The sequence below is a fragment of the Rhinolophus sinicus genome, chromosome 18, assembly GCF_057876585.1.
Source record: "Rhinolophus sinicus isolate RSI-liver-muscle chromosome 18, RSI-T2T, whole genome shotgun sequence".
Lineage (NCBI taxonomy): Eukaryota > Metazoa > Chordata > Mammalia > Chiroptera > Rhinolophidae > Rhinolophus > Rhinolophus sinicus.
This window is the reverse complement of record NC_142518.1, coordinates 69,418,708-69,439,722: the sequence shown is the minus strand read 5'-3', so window position 1 is coordinate 69,439,722 and position 21,015 is coordinate 69,418,708. Positions and strand designations below refer to the sequence as shown.

General features: G+C 42.5%; 1 protein-coding gene and 1 pseudogene across 1 annotated transcript in view; one reads left to right on the top strand and one right to left on the bottom strand.

The window, feature by feature from the left end:
• The window catches only part of ESX1 (ESX homeobox 1), a 142,647-nt gene extending 128,346 nt beyond the window's left edge, over window positions 1–14,301 (top strand). The window contains exons 2-5 of the mRNA XM_074323310.1: window positions 8,846–9,129; window positions 9,227–9,606; window positions 10,638–10,683; window positions 13,822–14,301. Of these exons, the coding sequence (XP_074179411.1) occupies window positions 8,846–9,129; window positions 9,227–9,606; window positions 10,638–10,683; window positions 13,822–14,178 (1,067 nt within the window). The 3' untranslated portion in view covers window positions 14,179–14,301. The remainder of the gene's footprint in view (window positions 1–8,845; window positions 9,130–9,226; window positions 9,607–10,637; window positions 10,684–13,821) is intronic.
• Window positions 14,302–19,028: 4,727 nt separating this feature from the next.
• Window positions 19,029–19,314, bottom strand: LOC109438760 (protein S100-A10 pseudogene; annotated as a pseudogene).
• Between the last annotated feature and the right edge of the window lie 1,701 nt (window positions 19,315–21,015).

The window sequence follows — 21,015 nt, the reverse complement described above, 5'->3', positions numbered from 1 at the left end:
TCTCAGGACCACATTGATTACAACTAAACCACAGAACAACCATAATTGAGAATTGCTGAAGTCTAGCTGAACCAAAGCCTTACAACTACGAACATACAGAAGAAACCACCTTGAGACTGGTAGGAGGGCAGAGACGCAGAACGGGCTGCTCCCATACCCATATGTGACCATTAAAAATCAGAAGGAATATCTCGGCTGTGTAGGTCCCTCCCCATCCCAGTGAGCAAAGGGTCCCAGCCCCCTGACCCCCAACCCAGGGTTCCAGTGCCAGGGAGAGAAGTCCCCAGAACTTCTGGCTGTGAAAACCAGCAGAGATTGTGGCTGAGTGAGACAGAGGGTGGCTGAGACCCAGGCACTCTTCTTAAAGGGACCTCACATGGACTTACTGATGGAATCACTGGCTCTGAGCTTCAGCACTGGGGCAGCAGCTTGAAAAATACCAGGTACATACAAGGAGGAACTGAATTGTCTGGCTTCAGAGTTAGGGATGGAGAGGCAGCTTTCTCCCAGACGGAGAAGATGGCCGAAGCCATTGTTTCTTTGTTGAGTCCTGCCCCTCCCTGCGTGCAGGTGCAGGCAGCTGACATATCTGAGTCTCCTGACTGGCTGTCACCTTCTGTGTGCCCTGCCCTTGGATTCCCTAGGACCACGCCCCACCCAACTTTTGGCCACACCAAAGCCTATTCCAGTGGCTTTTTTGTATAAACAGCCTGCATTGGCTCATGCTGCAGACTTTCATAAAATCTCTCAAAGGTTCACAAAACCCAAACAAGCAGCATCTGGCTTCAGCATGTCCAGTACCTCTGGTTGAGCACCCCTAAGCCTGGCACTAGCAATAGCGGGCCTTGGTTTGTGGCTTGTCCTCTCAAGGCACCTCCAAGCACAGTGCAGGCGGCAGCCATCTCTGGATTGCTTTGTGGCTCATGCCACGTGGCCCCAGGCAAGGCACAGACTATGGCAGAACTTGGCCTGTGGTGTGAACCCTCCCAACAGGCCCTGGGGCTGGCAGGCCCAGTGGCCAGCTATCGACTGGGCTGGAGTATCACCCAGCCCTTTCTAAGGATGACACACACAAAGGGTAGACTGGGCAGGCACCATGGCCTCGCTAAAGTGATCCCGGCTCTGTAGGGTAAATGCCGTACAACAGCTCCTCCACCCGTAGTCACGGCCAGTCCTCACAACCAAACAGCTTGAGGGTCATTTCCGCCCACTGATGTACAAACAACAATCTAGTCTCAACTACAGCAGGAGGGCAGACACAAGGGACACACCTGGAGCACCCAGCTCAGGTGACCAGAGAGACTGCACCACTGGATCCCACAGGAAACCTTCTACATAAGTCCACTCTATTAAGATTAGGAGATATGGCAGCCCTACATAGAAACAAACACAGGGAAGCAGCTAAAATGGGGAGAAAAAGAAATATTTCCCAAATTAAAGAACAGAACAAAGATCCAGAAAAAGAACTAAACAAAATGGAGACAAGCAATCTACCAGACACAGAGTTCCAAACCCTGGTTATAAGGATGTTCACTGATCTCAGGGAGAACTTCAACAAAGAGAGAGAAAACATAGAAAAGAACCAGTCAGAAATAAAGACTACAATAATAGAAATGAAGAATACATTACAGGGAATCAACAGTAGCTTAGATGAAGCAGAAGATCAAATCAGCGATTTAGAGGATAAGGTAGCAGAAAATACCCAATCAGAACAGCAAAAAGAAAAAAAAATTCCAAAAAAATGAGGAGAGTTTAAGAAGCCTCTAGGACAACATCAAGTGTACCAACATTCACATCATATGGGGTACCAGAAAGAAAAAAGTGAGAGCAAGGAATTGAAAACCTATTTGAAGAAATAATGACTGAAAACTTCCCTAACCTAGCAAAGGAAATAGATATAAAAGCCCAGGAAGGGCGGAGGGTCCCAAACAAGATGAACCCAAAGAGGCCCACACCAACACACAGCATAATTAAAATGCCAAAGGTTAAAGACAAAGAGAGAATATTAAAAGCAGCAAGAGAAAAGCAGTTAGTTACCTACAAGGGAGCTCCCATGAGACTGCCAGCTGATTTCTCAACAGAAACTTTGCAGGCCAGCAGGGATTGGCAGGAAATATTTCAAAGAGATGAAAAGCAAGGACCTACATTCAACCAAGATTACTCTACCAGCAAAGCTACCATTTAGAATCAAAGGACAGATAAAGAGCTTCCCTGACAAGAAAAAGCTAAAGGAGTTCATCACCACCAAACCAGTATTACAAGGAATGTTACAGGGACTTCTTTAAGACAAAAAAATAAAATAAAAAAATATGAATAATAAAATGGCAATGACTACATATCTATCAACAACTACTTTAAATGTAAATGGATTAAATGTGCCAATCAAAAGATAGAGTGGCTGAATGGATAAGAAAATAAGACCATTACATATGCTGCCTACAAGAGACTCACTTCAGGTCAAAAGACATACGTACACTGAAAATAAAGGGATGGGAAAAAGATATTTCATGAAAATGGAAACAAACAAATGAAAAAAGCTGTGCTAGCAATACTTATACCAGACAAACCAGGCTTAAAACAAAGGCTGTAACAAGTGACAAAGAAGGACCCAGTAATCCCACTTCTGGGTAATTATCCGAAGAAACCCAAAACACTATTTCAAGAGGACATGTGCATCCATATGTTCATTACAGTATTGTTTTCAATGGCCAAGATGTGGAGGCAGCCTGGGTGTTTGTTGATGGATGAATAGATAAAGAGGAGGTGGTACATACATATAATGGAATATTGCTCAGCCACAGAAGGGAATGGGTTCTCGCCATCAACAGAGGTATGGATGGACCTGAAGGGTATTGTGCTGAGTGAAGTATGTCAGAGAAAGACAGATGCAATGTGATTTCACTTATATGTGGAATCTAAAGAACAAAATAAACAAACAAACAAAATAGAAACAAACTCAGAGATACAGAAAACACTTTGATGGTTGCCAGATGGGAGGAAGGTTGGGAATGGATGAAAGAGAAGAAGGGATTAAGAAGTACAAATTGGTTGTTACGAAGTAGTCATGGGAATATAGGGTATAGCATAAGAAATATAGTCAATGATATCGTAATAACTATGCATGGTGTCAGATGGGTACTAGATGTACTGTGGTGATTGATGGGAGGGGGGTTGGGATAAAGGGTAAAAAAGGTGAAGGCATTAAGAAGTACAAATTGGTAGTTACAAAATAGTCTTATGGATGTAAAGTATAGGGAATATAGTCGATGATATGGTAATAACTATGTATAGTGCCAGGTGGGTACCAGACTAATCAGGGGGATCACTTCTTATATAAATATGTAATCCCTATGCTGTACACCTGAAATTAATATGAAATAATATTAAATGTCAATTATAATTGAAAAATTAAAAGGCGGAGGAAGGTGAAGGTGAATAAGAGGTTCAAATTTCCAGGTATAAAACAAATAAGACATGGGGATGTAACATATAACAGTGTAGGGAATATAGTCAATAATATTGTGATAGCATGGTACAGTGTCAGATGGTTGCTGGACTTATAATGGTGATCACTTCTTCAGGTATATAAATGTTGAATTACTATTGTGTCCACCTGAAACTAGTATGTATTGTATGTTAGCTATATTTTAATAAAAATCTTAAAAAATAAAAAACTGGAAACAGCTAAAAATAATGTGATAGTAGCTTCAAAAAAAGTGAAAAGAAAACTTACAGAATGGAAGAAAATATTGGCAAATCATAGAGTCTAGTATCCAGAATATATAAAGAACTCTTACAACTCTAGAACAAAAAGACAAACACCCAGTTAATAAACGGGCAAAAGACTTGAATAAACAATTCTCAAAAGAAAATATATGAGTCACCAATGAGTAAATTACAAGATGTTCAACATCATTAGCCATTAGAAAAATACAAATCAAAACCACAACGATACCACTTTGCTCTTACTAGGATGGCTATAATTTTTTAAAAAACAAAATAACAAGTGTTGGAGAGGATGTGGATAAATGGGAACCCTCATACATTGAAAGTGGGAATGTGAAATGGTATAGCTGCTGTGTAAAACACTTTGGCAGTTCCTCAAAAAGTTAAACATAGAATTATCATATGATCCAGTAACTCCACTCTTAAGTATATACCCAAGAGAATTGAAACAGATATTCAAACAAAATTTGTACATGAATGTTCATAGCTATCAAAGCAGCACTATTCACCAAAAGGGAAATACAACTGAAATGTCCATCAGCTGATAAATGGATAAATGAAACACGGTATGCCTGTACAATGAAATATTATTCAGCCAAAAAAAAAAAAGGAATGAGGTACTGATACATGCTACAACTTGGGTGAACCTCAAAAACACAATGCTAAGTGAAAGAAGTCAAACACAAATGGCCAAATATTGCATGATTCCATTTGTATGAGATATCCAGAATACCTAATTGCATAAAGTACATTCGAGTTATGTACAATGTCAGATGGGTAGTAGACTTGGTGGGGTTATCATTTTGTGAGGGGTGTAAATGACTAATCATTATGTTGTTTTGTACACCAGAAATTAATAATAAAATTTAATTTAATTTTAAAGAAGATCAAGCAGAAGAAAACGATATGGAATGTTAAGGTCAGGGCAGAAATTTGAGATCTTAAATAGGTTTCTTAGGGCAAACTTTACTGAAAAAAAGTGATATCTAGGTGAAATAATAAAAATATGAATAAGAGTGAAATGCTAGAATGAACATTACCAACCACTATAAATAATAAAAATGAAAGTAATAATAATAATAATAATAATAATAAAATGGATTTCTTACAGAGCTTAGGTCTTTGTCAGTCTAGAGCTTTTTGCTGAACCACTATTTTATTAATTACAATGTGCATCATTCTCTTGTTAATAATTTATAACTAACTGAAATTTAATAAACTCAGTAATTTTCTTAAAATTACTGAACTTAAAAAAAAAAGTACGTTAGTATTTACCAGGGGCTGCAGGGAGTAGGGACTGGGACATATTGCTAATGGGTACAGACTTTCTTTATAGGGTGATAAAAATGCTCTGGGATCAGATAATAGTGATAGTTGCACAACATTGTGAATATATTAGAAATGACAGCATAGTATACTTAATTTTTAAAAAATCATAATACCTACCAGTATTGAGCATGTTCTCTCTACAAAGCATCATTCTCAAAAAGGTCAAATCGTAGGTCCAACACTTACCAAGCAGCTGGGTGCCTTCAGGCAAGTTACTTAACCTCTCTGTGACTCAATAACATCATCTGTAAAATGTGAATAATAGTGTTATCTAACTCCATAGGGTTGTTATCAGGATGAGATGTCTCAATATATAGAAAGCACTATGCATTTGCGACAACATGCATGAACCTAGAAGGTATTATACTAAGTGAAATAAGTCAGACTGAGAAAGACAAATGCCATATGATCTCACTTATATGTGAAATCTAAAGAACAAAATAAACAAAACAGAAACAGACTCATAGATACAGAAAACAAGCTAATGGTCACTAGATGGGAGGGGATTAGAGGGCTGGGTGAAGAGATTAAGAAGTACAGTCTGGCAGTTACAAAATAGTCATGGGGATGCGAAATACAATATGGGAAATATAGTCAATAATATTGTAAAAACTATGTATAGCATCAGGTGGGTACTAAACTTATCGGGGGATCACGTCATAAACTATATAAATGTCTAACTACTATACTGTACACCTGAAACTGATATAAAATAATATAAATGTCAACTATAATTGAAAAAAAAAAAGTCATGGGGATGTAAAGTGCAGCATAGAGAATATAGTTAATAATATTGTAATAACTATGCACAGTGTCAGATAGGTAACAGACTTATTGGGGTTATCACTTTGTGAAGTATATAAATGTCTAATCATTATGTTATTTGTACACCTGAAACAAGTATAATATTGTATGTCAATGGTAATTGAAATCAAATTTTTAAAAATTAAAAAAACAACACTATGAACAATGCTTGGCACATAGTAAGAATTAGCTAAATATTAGCTAGCTATTTGTGATCATTTCAATTAATCCTCACAACAACCCCATGAAGCAGGTACTATCAGTTATTCCCAGTTTACAGATGAGAAAACTAAGGCACTGGGAGAATAAGCAAAACAGCAGGTTAGCCAGCTGGCTAATAACAAGGAAAACTAGGATTTTGACACCAGCCGTCTGGCTTCAGGGTCCCTGCTGTCAACTACTGCCATGTTCTACCTCACATAAATCTAGTATATCATATATCGAACCCTTGAATTCATAGCTATTTTTGCATAGGATGAGGTTCAATTATGTATTTAAGGTTTTGAAAAAGAGAATCAATTTAAGTAAACATGTGAAATAAACACTACCATGACTGGTACCCAGGTTTGGCAAAATTTGCAAGGAGCACATGACTGACCAAGGTTTAGAAAACAGTGAAAAAAACCATGGAAATCTAAGATCTGACAAAACACACCTGAGCTGTTACCAATGTGCTAGGTGGCTACTACACACCATGCTTAAAACCTGTATGATTCTCTTGTGTAATAATTCAGCCCAGGCCAAAGTTGCTCACCATAAGATGTGAAACACAGTAGTCACAATTTTTAGGAGCCCATGAAAATATTTTAATTTCTTTTGAAATCAAAAGAAAATAATTAATATAATCCAGCTCAGATTATATTCATCTTCATACCAACAGTTATAAATATAATTTTTTAAAAAATTATGAAGGAAGGGGTCCACAAAGGCAAAAATGCCTAAAGCCCACAAAAGTCCTAATGTGGTCCTGATTCAAGAGTAGGTCTCAGACCTCTCCTCTTAACTGTATCTTCAAAGAACCAGCCCAGCAGCCAATGCATGTAGCACCCTGCTCCTGTTAGTGTCCGCTCAGCATTGAGCGAAAATGAAAAGACAGGCTGGTAACATGATTCACGATCCTACCCTTCCCTCCAAAAATGCCAGAACAGAGCTAAAAAGTTTATATCCTGCATAGGGATAATATTAGGGTTTGAGATCTTTGCGAGTTAAAATCCAATTGACAGTTTACTCATTGGCTCTAATTCCAAAATAAAAAAGAAAGATGGAAAGTTAAAAAAAAAAAAAAAAAAGGCTGGGAAGCCCAGCACTCCTGGATCCCAAACCTCTGGCTTAGGGAGAGACAGATGAAGTTGTGGTGCAAGGGAGAAGAGGAATGAACCGGCAAAGACTCTGCCCAGGGGCCTTCTTCCCCTGAAAACCTTCCCTCTCCTGGCTCCTGCCTGGAACCTCACCACTACTTACTCGTTTGAAATAAGACGGCAGTAATATAACGTGGTGAGAAGTGCACCGACTTTGTAGTCAAATGCGCTTATATGACAACCGTCAAGTTGCCAGGCTCCCCTGGGGATCGGGATTTCTGTGTGTGTGTAAAAAAAAAAAAAAGGAATAGCAATGGTGGTTTAAAAGGTAAGAGTAAAATGGGAATGATAATAATGTGCTTTAAAAGATAAAAATAAGATAAATTATGTACAGTGCCAAGCGGAGGGCCCATTATTAGAAGTTATTTTTATATATGAAGGGCATTAACAGGTCCTGGAGCACCCGTAAACACTTCTTGGAGTAAGAACTATAGAGTCATCGATTGTAGCCTGGCTTTTTCAATTTGATACATTAGTGGGGGAAAAACAGCTCTGGAAGATAATTCCATGAAGAGGGAGGGGGAGAGGAAGAAGTGGTAGTGGAGAAGGCCAGAACTCTTCTCAAGTCTACTGTACTGGCCCAGGAATTAAGCGCGCTTTAGGCGCTTACTACAGTTCGGCCCGAGAATAAGGCTCACTTTAGGTGCCTGCTGCTGCACTCGTGCGGAAATACAGCGCTTTGGGCGCTTGCTACATACAGTTGTGGCCCGGGAATAAGGCACGCTTTAGGTGCAGTACAGTAAGAAGCGCAGCAATTCAGCACAGTAAATGTTGCATACTCCAGGAACTGAGGAAAAGGGGCCCCGTGTAGCATATGCATTCTTGGATTCACTTAGCATTTGGTGGGTTTCTACACTCGTACTCTGACGTGGGTTCATTACTAAAAATCTGAAGTCCTTGGAGTTTTCTCAAGAGACACGTGGGGTTTCTTGCAGCGTGCACCTGAGCACCCGGACTGCTCTACAAACCCACCCACAAACTCCCGCTCCCGAACGCACCGGAACTGATTTCAAAAACCCTGTGCGTTTAGCCTCCAAGATAATCATTTCGTCTTAACCACTAGCCCAAATGCAGATGGGCGCGAATGAAACAACCAGACAGTCCTATCTAGTAGTCACCAACTTCTAGGAGGGGGAAGTCTCACTCAGAGCCCACTAACAACTTCGCTTCAGCGTGCTTAGGTGGCTGAGCGCTCCGCGCTTTCCCCAGCACCATCTCTCAGTCATTTCCTATGGGAAAGCAAGGGACACCGCGCCATTCGCGGAATACGGATTCTCGTGGGTTGGGCGGAGGAATAATCATCAAACACTTCTTCACCAGCTCCCTGAGCTAATGTGAAGTCTTGCCCCCAAGACGGCTTTCACAGTCCAGCAAGCCCCTTCCTCCGTCAGACACTTGGTCCAAGTCGGGAGTAGCCAGTGAAGCTGCAAATTGGAGACACCGTTTCCCACACAAGCATGCCCACTACCAGTACCACTCTCGTACACACTCGCCACACTATTTTACTTAAGCACCCTGGGTGCGAGCGCGCCCCCATCAGGACCCACAGACACCACGAGAGGTAGTGTGCACGCTCTAAGACAGGGCGTCTAACGGACATGAGCGTGAACTCTTTGAATTTGCGGAAGGCAACGTACCCCTATATAAGGCGCGCCATCGCGATACGCGGCGCCAGAAGTGGTCTGTAGCCAAGACAGCACCTCACCTAGCCGTTGGTTCCAGTTCGAGTCCTGACCCGGGGATTCCTACGAACGCGACCGCAGACTTTACAGAAGCGCGACACTTCGTCGACAGCACTCAGGCCATGGAATCTCATTCCGGGCGCAGCCACACTGACGCCGACTATCGCAACCTGGGAGTCGACGGCGACGGAGAACTGCGTGGTGAATGCCTTGGCCGAGACAGGGGTTTGGCAAAGTCCAGAAAAATTTCCCTGGGAGGGGCGGGTGGATGGGACGCTGGGCGGCAGTCGCCGCTCCGCTTCCTTTACGGCCCTTTGCCCCTTCCAGCCCACCACCGTGGGCGCCAACGCCGCGGTCTCTCCCTTTTGCTTTCCTTCTTCTCCAGATGTGCCGCCTACCGTGGCCTCGGTGGTTGTGACGGGGGGAGACGAGGCTACACGGTCCGAACCTGAGGTTGGAGCAGAAGCAGCAGCGAACAACCTTGGCGAGGGAGGGGCCACCCCCTCGGAAGTCGAAACCCGTCCGGGCGGTGGAGGTGGCGCCCACGAGCGCCCGCTGCCACAGGCGGAGGTGGCCCCCATGGCCGCGGAGGGGCCACAGGTCGCTGGGAGGAAGCGGCGCCGCATCCGCGCCGCTTTCACGCCGTTGCAGGTGCAGGAGCTGGAGACTTTTTTCCACCGCGGCCACTACCCCGACTTGTTCCAGCGGTAGGTGGCTTGCTCCGGAGGCGCCCAGTTCTCCAGGGGGCTCGGGCTCGTCGCGGAGCGCCTTAGGCTTTTTCCCAGGACCTTTCTCACTTAGGGGGTTCAAGGACGCCGGGGCCCGCCTTGCTCTGTGGGGTTGGTGCGACGCCTACAGCGCTTGCGGGGCTGCGAAACAGGAGAGGGACTAGGGTGAAGGAGTAAGGGAGGGTCGATTGGACCCTACTTTTATTTAAAATTTTGGTAGTTTATCATGGATTTCTTGCATTCGTTTTTATATTTTGGTGTTTATCGTGATGACTCAGTTTTTCGCGCCCCTTAAATTTTGCGAGGGGAGCGTCCCACTTGCCTCACCCCAGCGAGTCTAGGCCCCGCCACTAGGAGCGCTGTTTCCAGGCGGCAGAGTTTTGAGCTGTTAAAAGCCTGCAGCCCCTTCGCTCCGCTAGTCTTCCTCGGAACCCTTGTCCAGACAGACTGCTATAGTAAACGAACGGGCAAATCCTGTTCTGGCCAGGCAGGAAAGGGGGACCAGGACGAGATGGTGTGAGGTTTAGGGGAGCCCTTTCTGGTTCCGCTATGTTCAGCCTTCGCCCGCCAAAGAGCAACAGAATATCCCCTTGAGTGCTAGCCGATGTGGTTTGGAGTTCCTCCTTGAGAGTTCACCTCTCCGTTTTCAATGAGCAGAAATACTCTGGTTCGAAACACCGCTTTAAAGGTGTTTTGGCGTTTTATTTATTTTCACGGAGGGATCTCCTAAGAAAAGATTTCCAGGGTTCTCCGCTGTTCCACAAACAGAAAAATTGATTTAGTCATATTCAACTAACAGACAGACTACCAGGAACTTTCACATATATTCCCTTTTTCTATCTTATTTAAAAGATATGTTGTCCATGGAAAAACTCTCCCCAAAGCAAGCCTCAAGCTGTATTACAGAAAACTGCACTGGGGAGGGAGGGGATTTAGAAATAATGTACATGGTATATTTCATTTTTCTCCATAACTTCAAATACTTAATATTTGCAATTTTTCCCCTTCAGAGAGCAAATTGCAAGACGCCTGAATGTGACTGAAGCCAGAGTGCAGGTCAGTAAATCTTAAAAGAACAATTGGCAGGGCAGCCATTCTAGAATATACTTTAGGTTTTGTCCTGGACATTCTCAAGTTGGTGTGTTTTCTTCTCTTTTCCATTTTAGCAAATAAGTTCTGAACATTGGGTGCTTTGGGGGCTAGAAAATGGGCTAAGTAAGCTTGAGCTTATGAAAAATGCCCATTACCAGAGGAAATATGATTTCCTAAAGGGAAAATAATGGCACACATCTCTACACACACACACACACACACACACACACACACACACACACACACACACACTTTTTTCCAATAAAGTTCACCTACTTCTAACACTGGTATCCTTTAAGAAGGATGTTAGCCTTCCCTAAAGGAATATTTCTATGTGGCATCATGTTGGGCTCAGTCCCACCTGGGAAGTATTCAAATTAATGCACTGAAGAGGTAGGTTATAAGAAGGTTCAACTGTACTAAATTATTTAAAATATTTAAAATCAGGCATAAGCTCTTGGCTAAATGAGTGGATTTACAAATAGTTAGACATTGGCATGAAGGAGTAATTCACAACACAGAACACACTATGTGAGTAACTAATATATGTTTAAACTGAGATGGGTGTAGCTTCAAAGTCCCAGTACCTGGTCCTCCTGCATTGTTCTTAAGTGTTTTAGTGTTTTGTAATGCAGTGTAAAGAGTGGCAGCCTTAAATTTCAATTTTTTTTGAAGACTTTAATGTTAACCTGAAAACATTGTTAAAATATTGTAATTGTGGTGGTAATGGGGAAAGGATTGCAAGCTTTAGAAAATTATCTTTAAAAAGAAAACAATTTTGACTAAAATTACACTGACCTAAGAAGAGGTGAAAAATTAGAGAAGAATTGTATACATTCAAATAGATGCATTGCAGATGCCACAGAAATTCAATTTTATGAAACTACTAAATGCAGAAGTAAGAATACTATTGAGTAATTTTTAACATCTGAGATTTTTTTTTTCCTTTTTGGTGTTATTATTTTGAAAAGGTGGATTTTTCTAGAATTTGGTTGTAAGAGTGCTCTCACTTCAGGCCAGATTCTTCTTCCCTGTGTTAGTTTAAAATATTTTTTTCATTTATTCAGGCAGTGATTACTAATCTGTAGGTCATAGGATCAAAAAGTGACTATTTGAGATCATAGGAAACCACAGTTACATCAAAAAAGGATTTGCCCCCACCCAAACATATAGATACATCTCAGATGGCTTAGTAGTTTTGGCCCAGAGTGCAGGTGTGCATGAGTGCAGTGATAGAAACATGCCGCACATCTGTCAGGGGTGTGCAGAAAAGCAGCCCAACACATCAGGCTACTGAAAGCTGGCATCCTAGTGCCACAGCCTGGGCTAACAGTCAGGCTGGTCTCAGGGAGCAGGAGGCCTCCACTTTCTCAGGCTGGCAAGGTGAACTCAGAGGAAAAGAATCACAAGGTTTACTGAGTAGCTTTTCCCCCTCCCTGGGTTTACATAGTTCTCTCAGTGGGTTTCTGAAGGGAAAATGAGCCAGAAAACACAAAAAAGGGGGAAAAACAATGCTCTCATATATTTCCAAACTCTGCAGCATGAAATTCCCCCAAGAACTTGATAGACACTGCCCAGCCCCTCTTTTGCAAATATAGTAGACCTGTTTTTTTAAACCAATATTGGGAATATGGACCTAAAATATCAGCCTATACCCAAATTTGCCAGATGTGGGCTTTGATTGTGTTTAGGGAGGTTTCACCACAGGTACATTTGAATTGTTTCAAAACTGAGCACTATTAACAATGGCCTTCTTCAGACTATATATTCATGCAGCAGTAGGACCCTAAATCTTAAGATGGGAGAGAGAAAAGGTGGTTTTAGACAGAGAGAAGAAGCCCTCTGTCTCACTTAAATTTTGCAGTTTGGGATCTTAAATACAATGGAATTAAATACAGTGGAAACCCCATCAACTAGTATGCTAAGAGGACAGTAAAGTCTAATTGACAGCTTTTAGTCTGTTTATTTGTTAATAGTTGGCTCTCACTTAGGGAAGAGCCTCTTGTGACCCGTTGTTGAACATCTTCCTAAAATGTATAACTGGATCTTCCAGCCATAGGATAGGTTTGGGGTGTACTCGTTAAGGAATGGAGTTGGCAGGGCCTAGGGCACCACACCACTCTGGGTAACAGCAGCTTCTGTCCACCCGGGATCCTGAAACTAGCTAGAGCTGAATGAGCTGAACTTGTTCTGAATCCAGGAGGGTTTGGAGGGTGGGGCAGATTGGAGTATGCAAAATTGACAGTGGTGGCAATGCCCAATTTTCTTATCTGGGGAAAAGGAATTTGAGTTTAGTGAATTTGGATTCAGTTAAGCTAAACTTCCCTTAACACTAATGGCTAAAATATCTAGGCAGTGTCCAGGGCTTCAGCAACTTTCATTTCCCAGCAAGACAAGGCATACAGTCCCTGGACCCCCTGATCAAGCCTCCCTTACCTATCACCTGTTTAATTCTTAACAAGGTTTCAGAGAAAGAATGGTCCCTTAAACATCATTGAAGGAAACCTTCTGTCTAAAAGTGCAATGTGCGGGGACACTTTCAAGATGGTGGATTAGAAAGAAAGAAATAAAAGTGCAACGTGCTCCTATGGTTTAGTTACTTCAAACTGGAGATGGGATTTTTCAAAGAGGGGGTGGTTCTCCTCAGTATGACTTTAATAGGGCCCACCTTTATAACATGCTCAGCTCCCCCCACTCCCAACCAGGGTGACTATCCCTGGTGAGAAGGTGGTGGAGGCGGCTGGACAGCTGATAGTCCAACATTTCTTTACCCTGTTACCAGACATGAGCATTAACAACACCCCGGTGCAATTCATCAGATAGACCTGCATCCAAGACCTCGATAAAACCATTAAAAAATACTGAAATGGGAGGAGAGAGACAAAGCAATGTGCCAAGGTCTGGACCAGGTTTGGCTCATTAAGGATTAGCTGAAGGAGAAGGTTTGCTGTTCACTTTCCTAAGCTATTTTAGCAATAAGGAAATAGCTTCTCCTGCTGCAGTGTAAAATCTCAATGGCAGAGTTGCATGTTGTGTGTTTTCTATTATGACATTAACTGTTCAGTATACTAAACCAAGCGTGTTTTGCCCCTCTGATTCAAGGTTTGGTTTCAGAACCGAAGGGCCAAGTGGAGAAGACACCAGAGGGCACTGATGTGCAGAAATCTGATCCCCATCGCCTTTGGCCCCCCTATGGGGGTAATCATTGATGGGGCCTGTGCTGCCATCCCTGTTCTGGAGCCTGCATGGAGATTTGTTCCTCTGGTGCCAGGTCCAGTCATGCCACCAGGGCCACCCCCACCACCTGGGCCACCCCCACCACCTGGGCCACCTCAGCCACCTAGGCAGCCCGTAATGCCTGTGCCACTCCGGCAACCTGTGCCTGCGTTCGCTTTTGCTCCAGTAGGTATGGCATGGGCCCCTGTCATCAATGGTCATTTTGTAGGCCCCTTTTTCTGAAGTATGGTCTTCATGACAATTTTTCCAAAGTATTTTTCTGCCAGATATAAATTGTGCATAGCACAACATGAACGTTAATTCATCAAATAGCTGTTATATGAATTTAGTAAGTGAAAAGTTCAATGCCTGTTGTTGTATGGCACGTTGTGTTTTCAATAAAGATGCAAGTTAACAATATATTGGTTTTGAGTGTCAATGGTATAAGTACGGTATGCATGGGAATGGCTGAGGGAATGCCATTCAAACAGGATGTCAGAGGCTTCCTTTCATAATGTCATAGCCCTGAGTCACCATCTCAGAGTTCTCCAAGTGCCCGTAGTGGGTTTACACTGACCACACATTCTCCTTGCATGCCTCCCCCCACCCACCCTCATCCCCAGCTTGCCCCATTGGGAGCACATATATATATATGTGTGCAAGATGGGAAGGGGTGAGTCTAGTGAGAAAACTTTCCAGGCAGGGCCAGGCTCCATTCATTCCAAGGAGTCAATAGCCATGGGAAACTTCCTGAAAGGCTACTCATGGGACTTTAAGGGAAAGTGGAAAGCAAAACTCCATTCAGTACTCCAGATTTGGTTCACTGCCCTCTATGTTGTGGAGGTGATAGGGTAATTGGAACCATCCTGGTTCAGAGACACAAGAGGGGGCTCCATTAAGATCAGAAAAGGGCTCTTCATTTTCCCACCTCTACCCCAAGAGAGCCTATTATAGTAGCTTCCTCAGCTCAGAGGCGAATAGTCACACCTTCAAGGGTATTGAAGAGATGGCCCCATGAACAATGTTCCAGAATAAGCAGTCATTGAACAGAAGCAGACCTTCGCTTTGTTCATGCTGTCTTCATAGAAAATTTCTAGAGGAGAAAACAAGAAAAACAAAAATGGGAGGTGGGGGAATGAAGCCAGGCCCACTATTTTTAAAACATTGCTTTCTTTTCGGTAGAACTTCTTTTCAGTAGACTGCAAATAAGTGTCATGGTGACACCAGAATTTCCTGGGAGGTGGATTGGGGAAAGGGGAGGTAGCAGAGACAAGTTTCTCAGCAGTTATGTTCCCAGTTTGAAGGGAGGCTCAATTTTCTTGAGAAAGCATATGTTTTTTGCATTGTTGTCTGATACTTTTCCATTCCTTCCTTTCCACCCTTCACCCATACGGATGCCACACATCAGCAAAGCAGTTGTATCTACCGTGTGACTTTTGCAGCAAGGAGGTTATTGCTACCCCTGTTGGGAGTGAGGAACATCCAGGAAGGTACCTGTGCATGCCCACTGCCATCTTCGCCACGTGATTTTAAAACCCAACCATTCTTATTTCCCATTGTGGACCCCTTTCCTTCTTGTTAAACATCAGGTTCCTCAGTGCTTTAAGTCCCCCTGGAACTATAGGGTCTGTACATATAAAAGCTCCAGAACCTCATCCAGCCTTGGGATCCTGGAGCTTTTAATTTGCACAGTAAAATCCTGCTATTAACTCTCATAACCAGTTTGACACATACAAACAACATTTTTTTCATCTCAGGCTACTTGGAAGCAGCAAAGATGTGAATACCCTTTCCCATAAGTGGACAGGGTCTTCATGAGACATATACGTATACTATTTTTAAAATCATACCTACTTCTTCCAAATGCCAGATGATTTAAGGAAGGATTGTGGTATGGGTGCAGAGGAAATATGCAAAACACTTCTGCATATAATATGTTCCCCTCAGGCTACGTTTTAAAAGGGAGAGTCTTCTAAAATAATCCCCACAAAGAACATTTCTCTTAAAGTGCATCCCCAATATCCCTAAGGCATGGATCACAAATTAATTATTCTAATACAAGGAAATTATTTTGATTTATTAAAAACCATTAGAAACTGGCTATCAGCAAAAACACAATCTCAGGAGTACAGGACCTGCAGCATTTCACAGTAATTCTGGATGTGCTCTTTCTGAAGTTGTTTTCACATTGAAGAATACGTAACAGGGAGCTTTCACAGTAGTAACTTTCACGGTCAAATTAAGCAGAGAAGATATGAAGTATCAGGGGGAAATAAAGCTTTTTTTGATTAAAACTAGATTTATGTAACCTGGATCTCTTTTCAAACAAATCTAATCAGCACTTTGGTGATCTCACCTAGAAGTACCTGACAATCAAAATTGCAGCCATTATTTGGACTACACGTACTTAGGGGAAAGGGGGCAAGGAAGGAAGGGACTAGAAATTATTCTTTAGCTGAGAATACAAGGGTCTCCCTTGAAATAGGAGTGAAAAGTGACTTTTTAAACAAAGAGAAGAATTACTGTAAATGTACAAAAATAGGGGAATGGAGTTTAATCAGCTGTTTTCAAAAGATCAGACATTTGCCTGAATTCTGATCATGGAGTGTTATGCCTACCACTGGGCATACTCTGAGAACATATGGATATACCATTTTCCTACCCCGTCATTTGGTGCTGGTGTGAGTCTAGGAATTGATGAAAACCTGAAAGTAAAATAATGGTTTAAAATAACGAGTCCTTCCCTGAATTTCCTGATTGGTAAGTCCAGCTTTCTCTAACTTGAGTCCCACAGGCCAGGGCCTGCTATTGAATAAAGTGGTACATAAACTGGGGTTCTCAGATCTTGAGTGGATGCTTTCTGGAGGCAAATGATATAACCTTCATAACATACCCTTCTTCTAGGAATGCTACATGAAATTATTTTTATTTGGGTATTCATTTGAGGCTTTCCTCATGCACCCTCCCAATTAGTCAAAGCAGTAGGATGTCCCAAAGAGAATGAACCCTTGCCTTAGCTCCTCTTCTTAGCAGATACTTTCTCATTTTCCTTTGAGGTACTTTCACACAAGGTCACGTTAATTTGGCAAATGAGACAAACTTACGACTCCTGCAGTAAAAGGATGGCGACAACAGGGAACCAATCCCATCGCTTCATGCCACTTTTCCAAGCAAAATGCCATCTTCTTCTAGGGGACACTCAGCTTAGAGGAAGAGACCCTGGCACTGTCTCTGAGCTGGAGGGGGCTTTCACAGTCACCCAGTCCACTCCCTTCATTTTACAGGTGACGGAACACAGGCCCACAAGCAGTGGAGCGGCCTGCCCGAGGTAGCGTGCACATTTCATCCTGGAGAAGGCCAGCCTCTGTGTTAGCCATTACCTCCCCTGGACCCAGGATTTTCCAGTTAAGGGCAGCACATGCCAGCTCAGGTTCAGCTTCTCAGTGCTTATCACCTCCATCTGCCCAAAACTCTTTCCTTCACAGGAACACACACCCAAGGCTCTTCCCCAAGCCTTGGCACTGGGCCATTTTACCTCTAGGAAAAGTAAGCAACTTCCCCTGAAGGCATGCAGTGTCCTGGTGTCCACTCTTGAACGCTGAACAGCAGGGGCTTGAGAGAGTGATGCAGTTTGTACCCTCCTCACAAAAGGCCGAGTGTGTTTCTACTACAATAACCCTTGTATCCCCCAATCCCCTTGCAAAGCTGGGCCTGCCAACTGGCAGCACAACACATAAGCAACAGCCAGCTCTGGGCTTGTATTGAATTAACTTTTTTTGTAAAGTAGGCTAATAGTTTAGAAATTGTCATTATGCAATTAGTATTCATTTTGAAATGTGGTTATTTATGCTTTGCCTTGATCAATGTCACACTCTCTCCTCCTCAGATGTCACTGCAATGCTATGCGGCAGGGACCCAAGGTGCAATGGTGTAAATTTCATTTTCAAATGCAGTCCAATGGTCTGTATGCCTCCCCATGCAAAATGTAGATCTTTAGGAGACTGTCTGGATTCCCAACATTTACATGCAAATATTTTTAGACTAGGAATACAAAAGACTCCTTCTGAAAGCACACTCTGTTGTGCTTCACAAATAAGGGGACACAAGTGATTGAAGAGGTGGCACACAGGCATGGGCAGCATAATTGATACACCTGGAGCCTTCTGAAGCACAACCCCCAGACAAAACTAGGGCCTCTATGAGAACTACAGAGTTGGAACACAATTTTCTATCCTTGGCCCAAAAATCTTGGTTTAGAGAAAAAACAAGAAGCAGGGTAGAGACCAAGGAATGGTCTCTGACCAGTTCCCCTTGAATAAGGGAGACAAAGAGATAAAGCAAAAGATGTTTTAAAGTCAGGAGTGGAAAAGGAGGCCGTGGCAACCCAGGGGAGAAAGAAATCCATGTCCACGGCTGGGACCCGAGCTGTTGCTGGGGGGTAGGGAGCTGGGTAGTGAGTGGGCACTGGCAACTGGGTAATGTCTCTGGGAGCACAGGGAGGTGACCCTGGCCAGCTGGGCTTTACCAAACAGAAGAAAGGAAAAACAGAAGTCAGGTTAATATGCCAATCAGTCCTTAACATTTTCCATAGTCCAAACCACAAGGTAAAGCAATGAGGCTGCTCTTTTTCTTTTCCTCTCATCTCTACTTTGACTCAACTGATCACCTTAAGGGGTCTCACCAGGATTGAAATATTCACAAGGAATGACAGAAGGTCAGGACAGAGAAGGGGTCCTGCTATGTGACTGCCCCCAGCCCAGGTCCCTAGCTCCAGCACTTCAAAAACCACCCAGGATGGTTCTATTTCTTCATTTTAACCAGAAGGAATTCCTAAGGATGCCCAGTGAATTCCCTGGGCCCACCCTCAACTCCAAGAGTCAGACAGAAATAGTGCAGGGTATTAAATTGGTTCTTCTGGCTTTAATTGGCTTTTCTTTTCTCTTGTCAAATGAGAATGGGATTTTATTTGCACATTTTCAAAGGATCCCAATCTGCTCATGAAATCCTTATATAGGGGGAAGCTGTGGGGCAGAGATTTCCTTAAGCAGCTCAATGGGAGAACTCTTAGGGGGGGAGTAATTGCTCGGTGCTGCCTACTTCTTTCCCTTCTGCTTCTTGTGTACTACAAAATAGTCATTGCACACGATGATGAGCCCAGCAGTTAGCAAAAGGAAGCTCTGGAAGCCCACTCTGCCAGCACAGCACTGGTCCACGTCCTTCATTATTTTTTTCCATGGCCAGAAGATCTTTTTGATTTTCCAAAAATCCAGGGAACTCCTTTTCCCCTGAGAGTACCTTTGTTAAGTAGCCTTTATCCTCAGCAAATTTGTGAAACGTGAACATCATGTTTTCTATTGTGTGTTCCATTTCAGGCAGCATTTGGGAGAGGTATTGGCCTGAGGCAGGATCGCTCTGCTGGCTGGGACCCGCATCCAGTGAGCAGAGCGCCACCAGCTGGGCGCCTTAGTAGGTGGGGGAGAAGTTAAATGGTATTTTTAATAGCTCTATTAATAGCCCCCACACACACAAGATTTCAGGAACCTCTGCACAAGTGTAGCTTATTCTCCCACATAACTGATAAGCCTTATAATATTATGAACCAACATACCGATTAAATAAAGTCACGTTTGCAGGGAACTTCAGTTTATCAGGATTCCATATGGGGTGCCAAAAAATGTATAAAAGTGGACACTTTGGTCAATGTTGCTCAAGCAGGAGTTGGCCATAATCATAAGTGTCTGGACGCTGATGGTAACCACTTTGAGTGCCTCTTGTAATTGCAGAAGTCAAACGTGAATTGTATTCACCTTTTTTTTCTTTTTCTTTTTTTCTCTCTTTTCTTTTTATTAGTTTCAGGTGCACAAGACAAAGTAATACTTAGAGGTTTATCATTTATATCCCTCACACTGTGTGAAACCCACTACCGCCATCCACTATCCCTGTGACATCGCACAGAGCCGTTACATTTCCACTGTCTCTACTCCTAACACTGTACTCCGCTTCTTGTAAGTATATACATACATATATATACACACATATACATACATATATATATATATATATATATATGTGTGTATATATATATATATATATATATATATATATACACATAATTATAATTGGCATTCATTATTGTTCAGCTTCAGCTTCAGGTGTGCAGTGCAGTGATCAGGCATCTACATCATCCCTGAGGTGGTTTCCCAAATGGGACACGTGTCCATCAGATACCCTACAAAATCTTTGCAACATTATTGATTACATTCCCCAAAATAATTTTCAAAACCCCGTGGCAATCTTGTGGTTACTGACTGTTTTCTAATCCCCTCACCTTCCCCCTTATCCCCACCCACCCTCCCATCTAGCAACCCTCAGTTTTTCCTCTATGTCTCCAAAACTGTTTCTGATTAGTTCATTCACTTATTCTTTTCTTTAGATTCCACATATAAGTGAGATCATATGGTATTTGTCTTTATCTGTCTGGCTTATTTCACTTAACATAATGTTCTCTAGGTCCATCCATGTCGTTGCAAATGGTAAGATTTCTTTCTTCTTTATGGCTGCGTAATACTCCATTGTATAAATGTACCACAGTTTCTTAATCCAGTCATCAACCGATGGGCATTTCGGTTATTTCCATGTCTTGGCTATTGTGCATAGTGCTGCAATAAACATAGGAGTGCATAAAGTTTTTTGAATTAGAGTTTTGGATTTCTCTGGATAGATACCTAGGAATGGAATTGATGAATCATAAGGTAGTTCCATTTTCAGATTTTTGAGATACCTCCATACTGTTTTCCATAGTGGCTGCACCAATCTGCAATCCCACTAACAGTGCACAAGCGTTCCATTTTCTCCACATCCCGCCAGCACTTGTTGTTTGTTGATTTACTGATGATAGCCATTTTGACTGGGGTGAGGTGGTATCTCATTGTGGTTTTGATTTGCATTTCTCTGATGGTTAGTGAGGTTGAGCATTTCTTCATATGTCTGTTTGCCATCTGCATGTCCTTTTTAGAAAAATGTCTCTTCATGTCCTCTGACCTTATTTTAATTGGGTTGTTTGTTTGTTTGTTTGTTTGT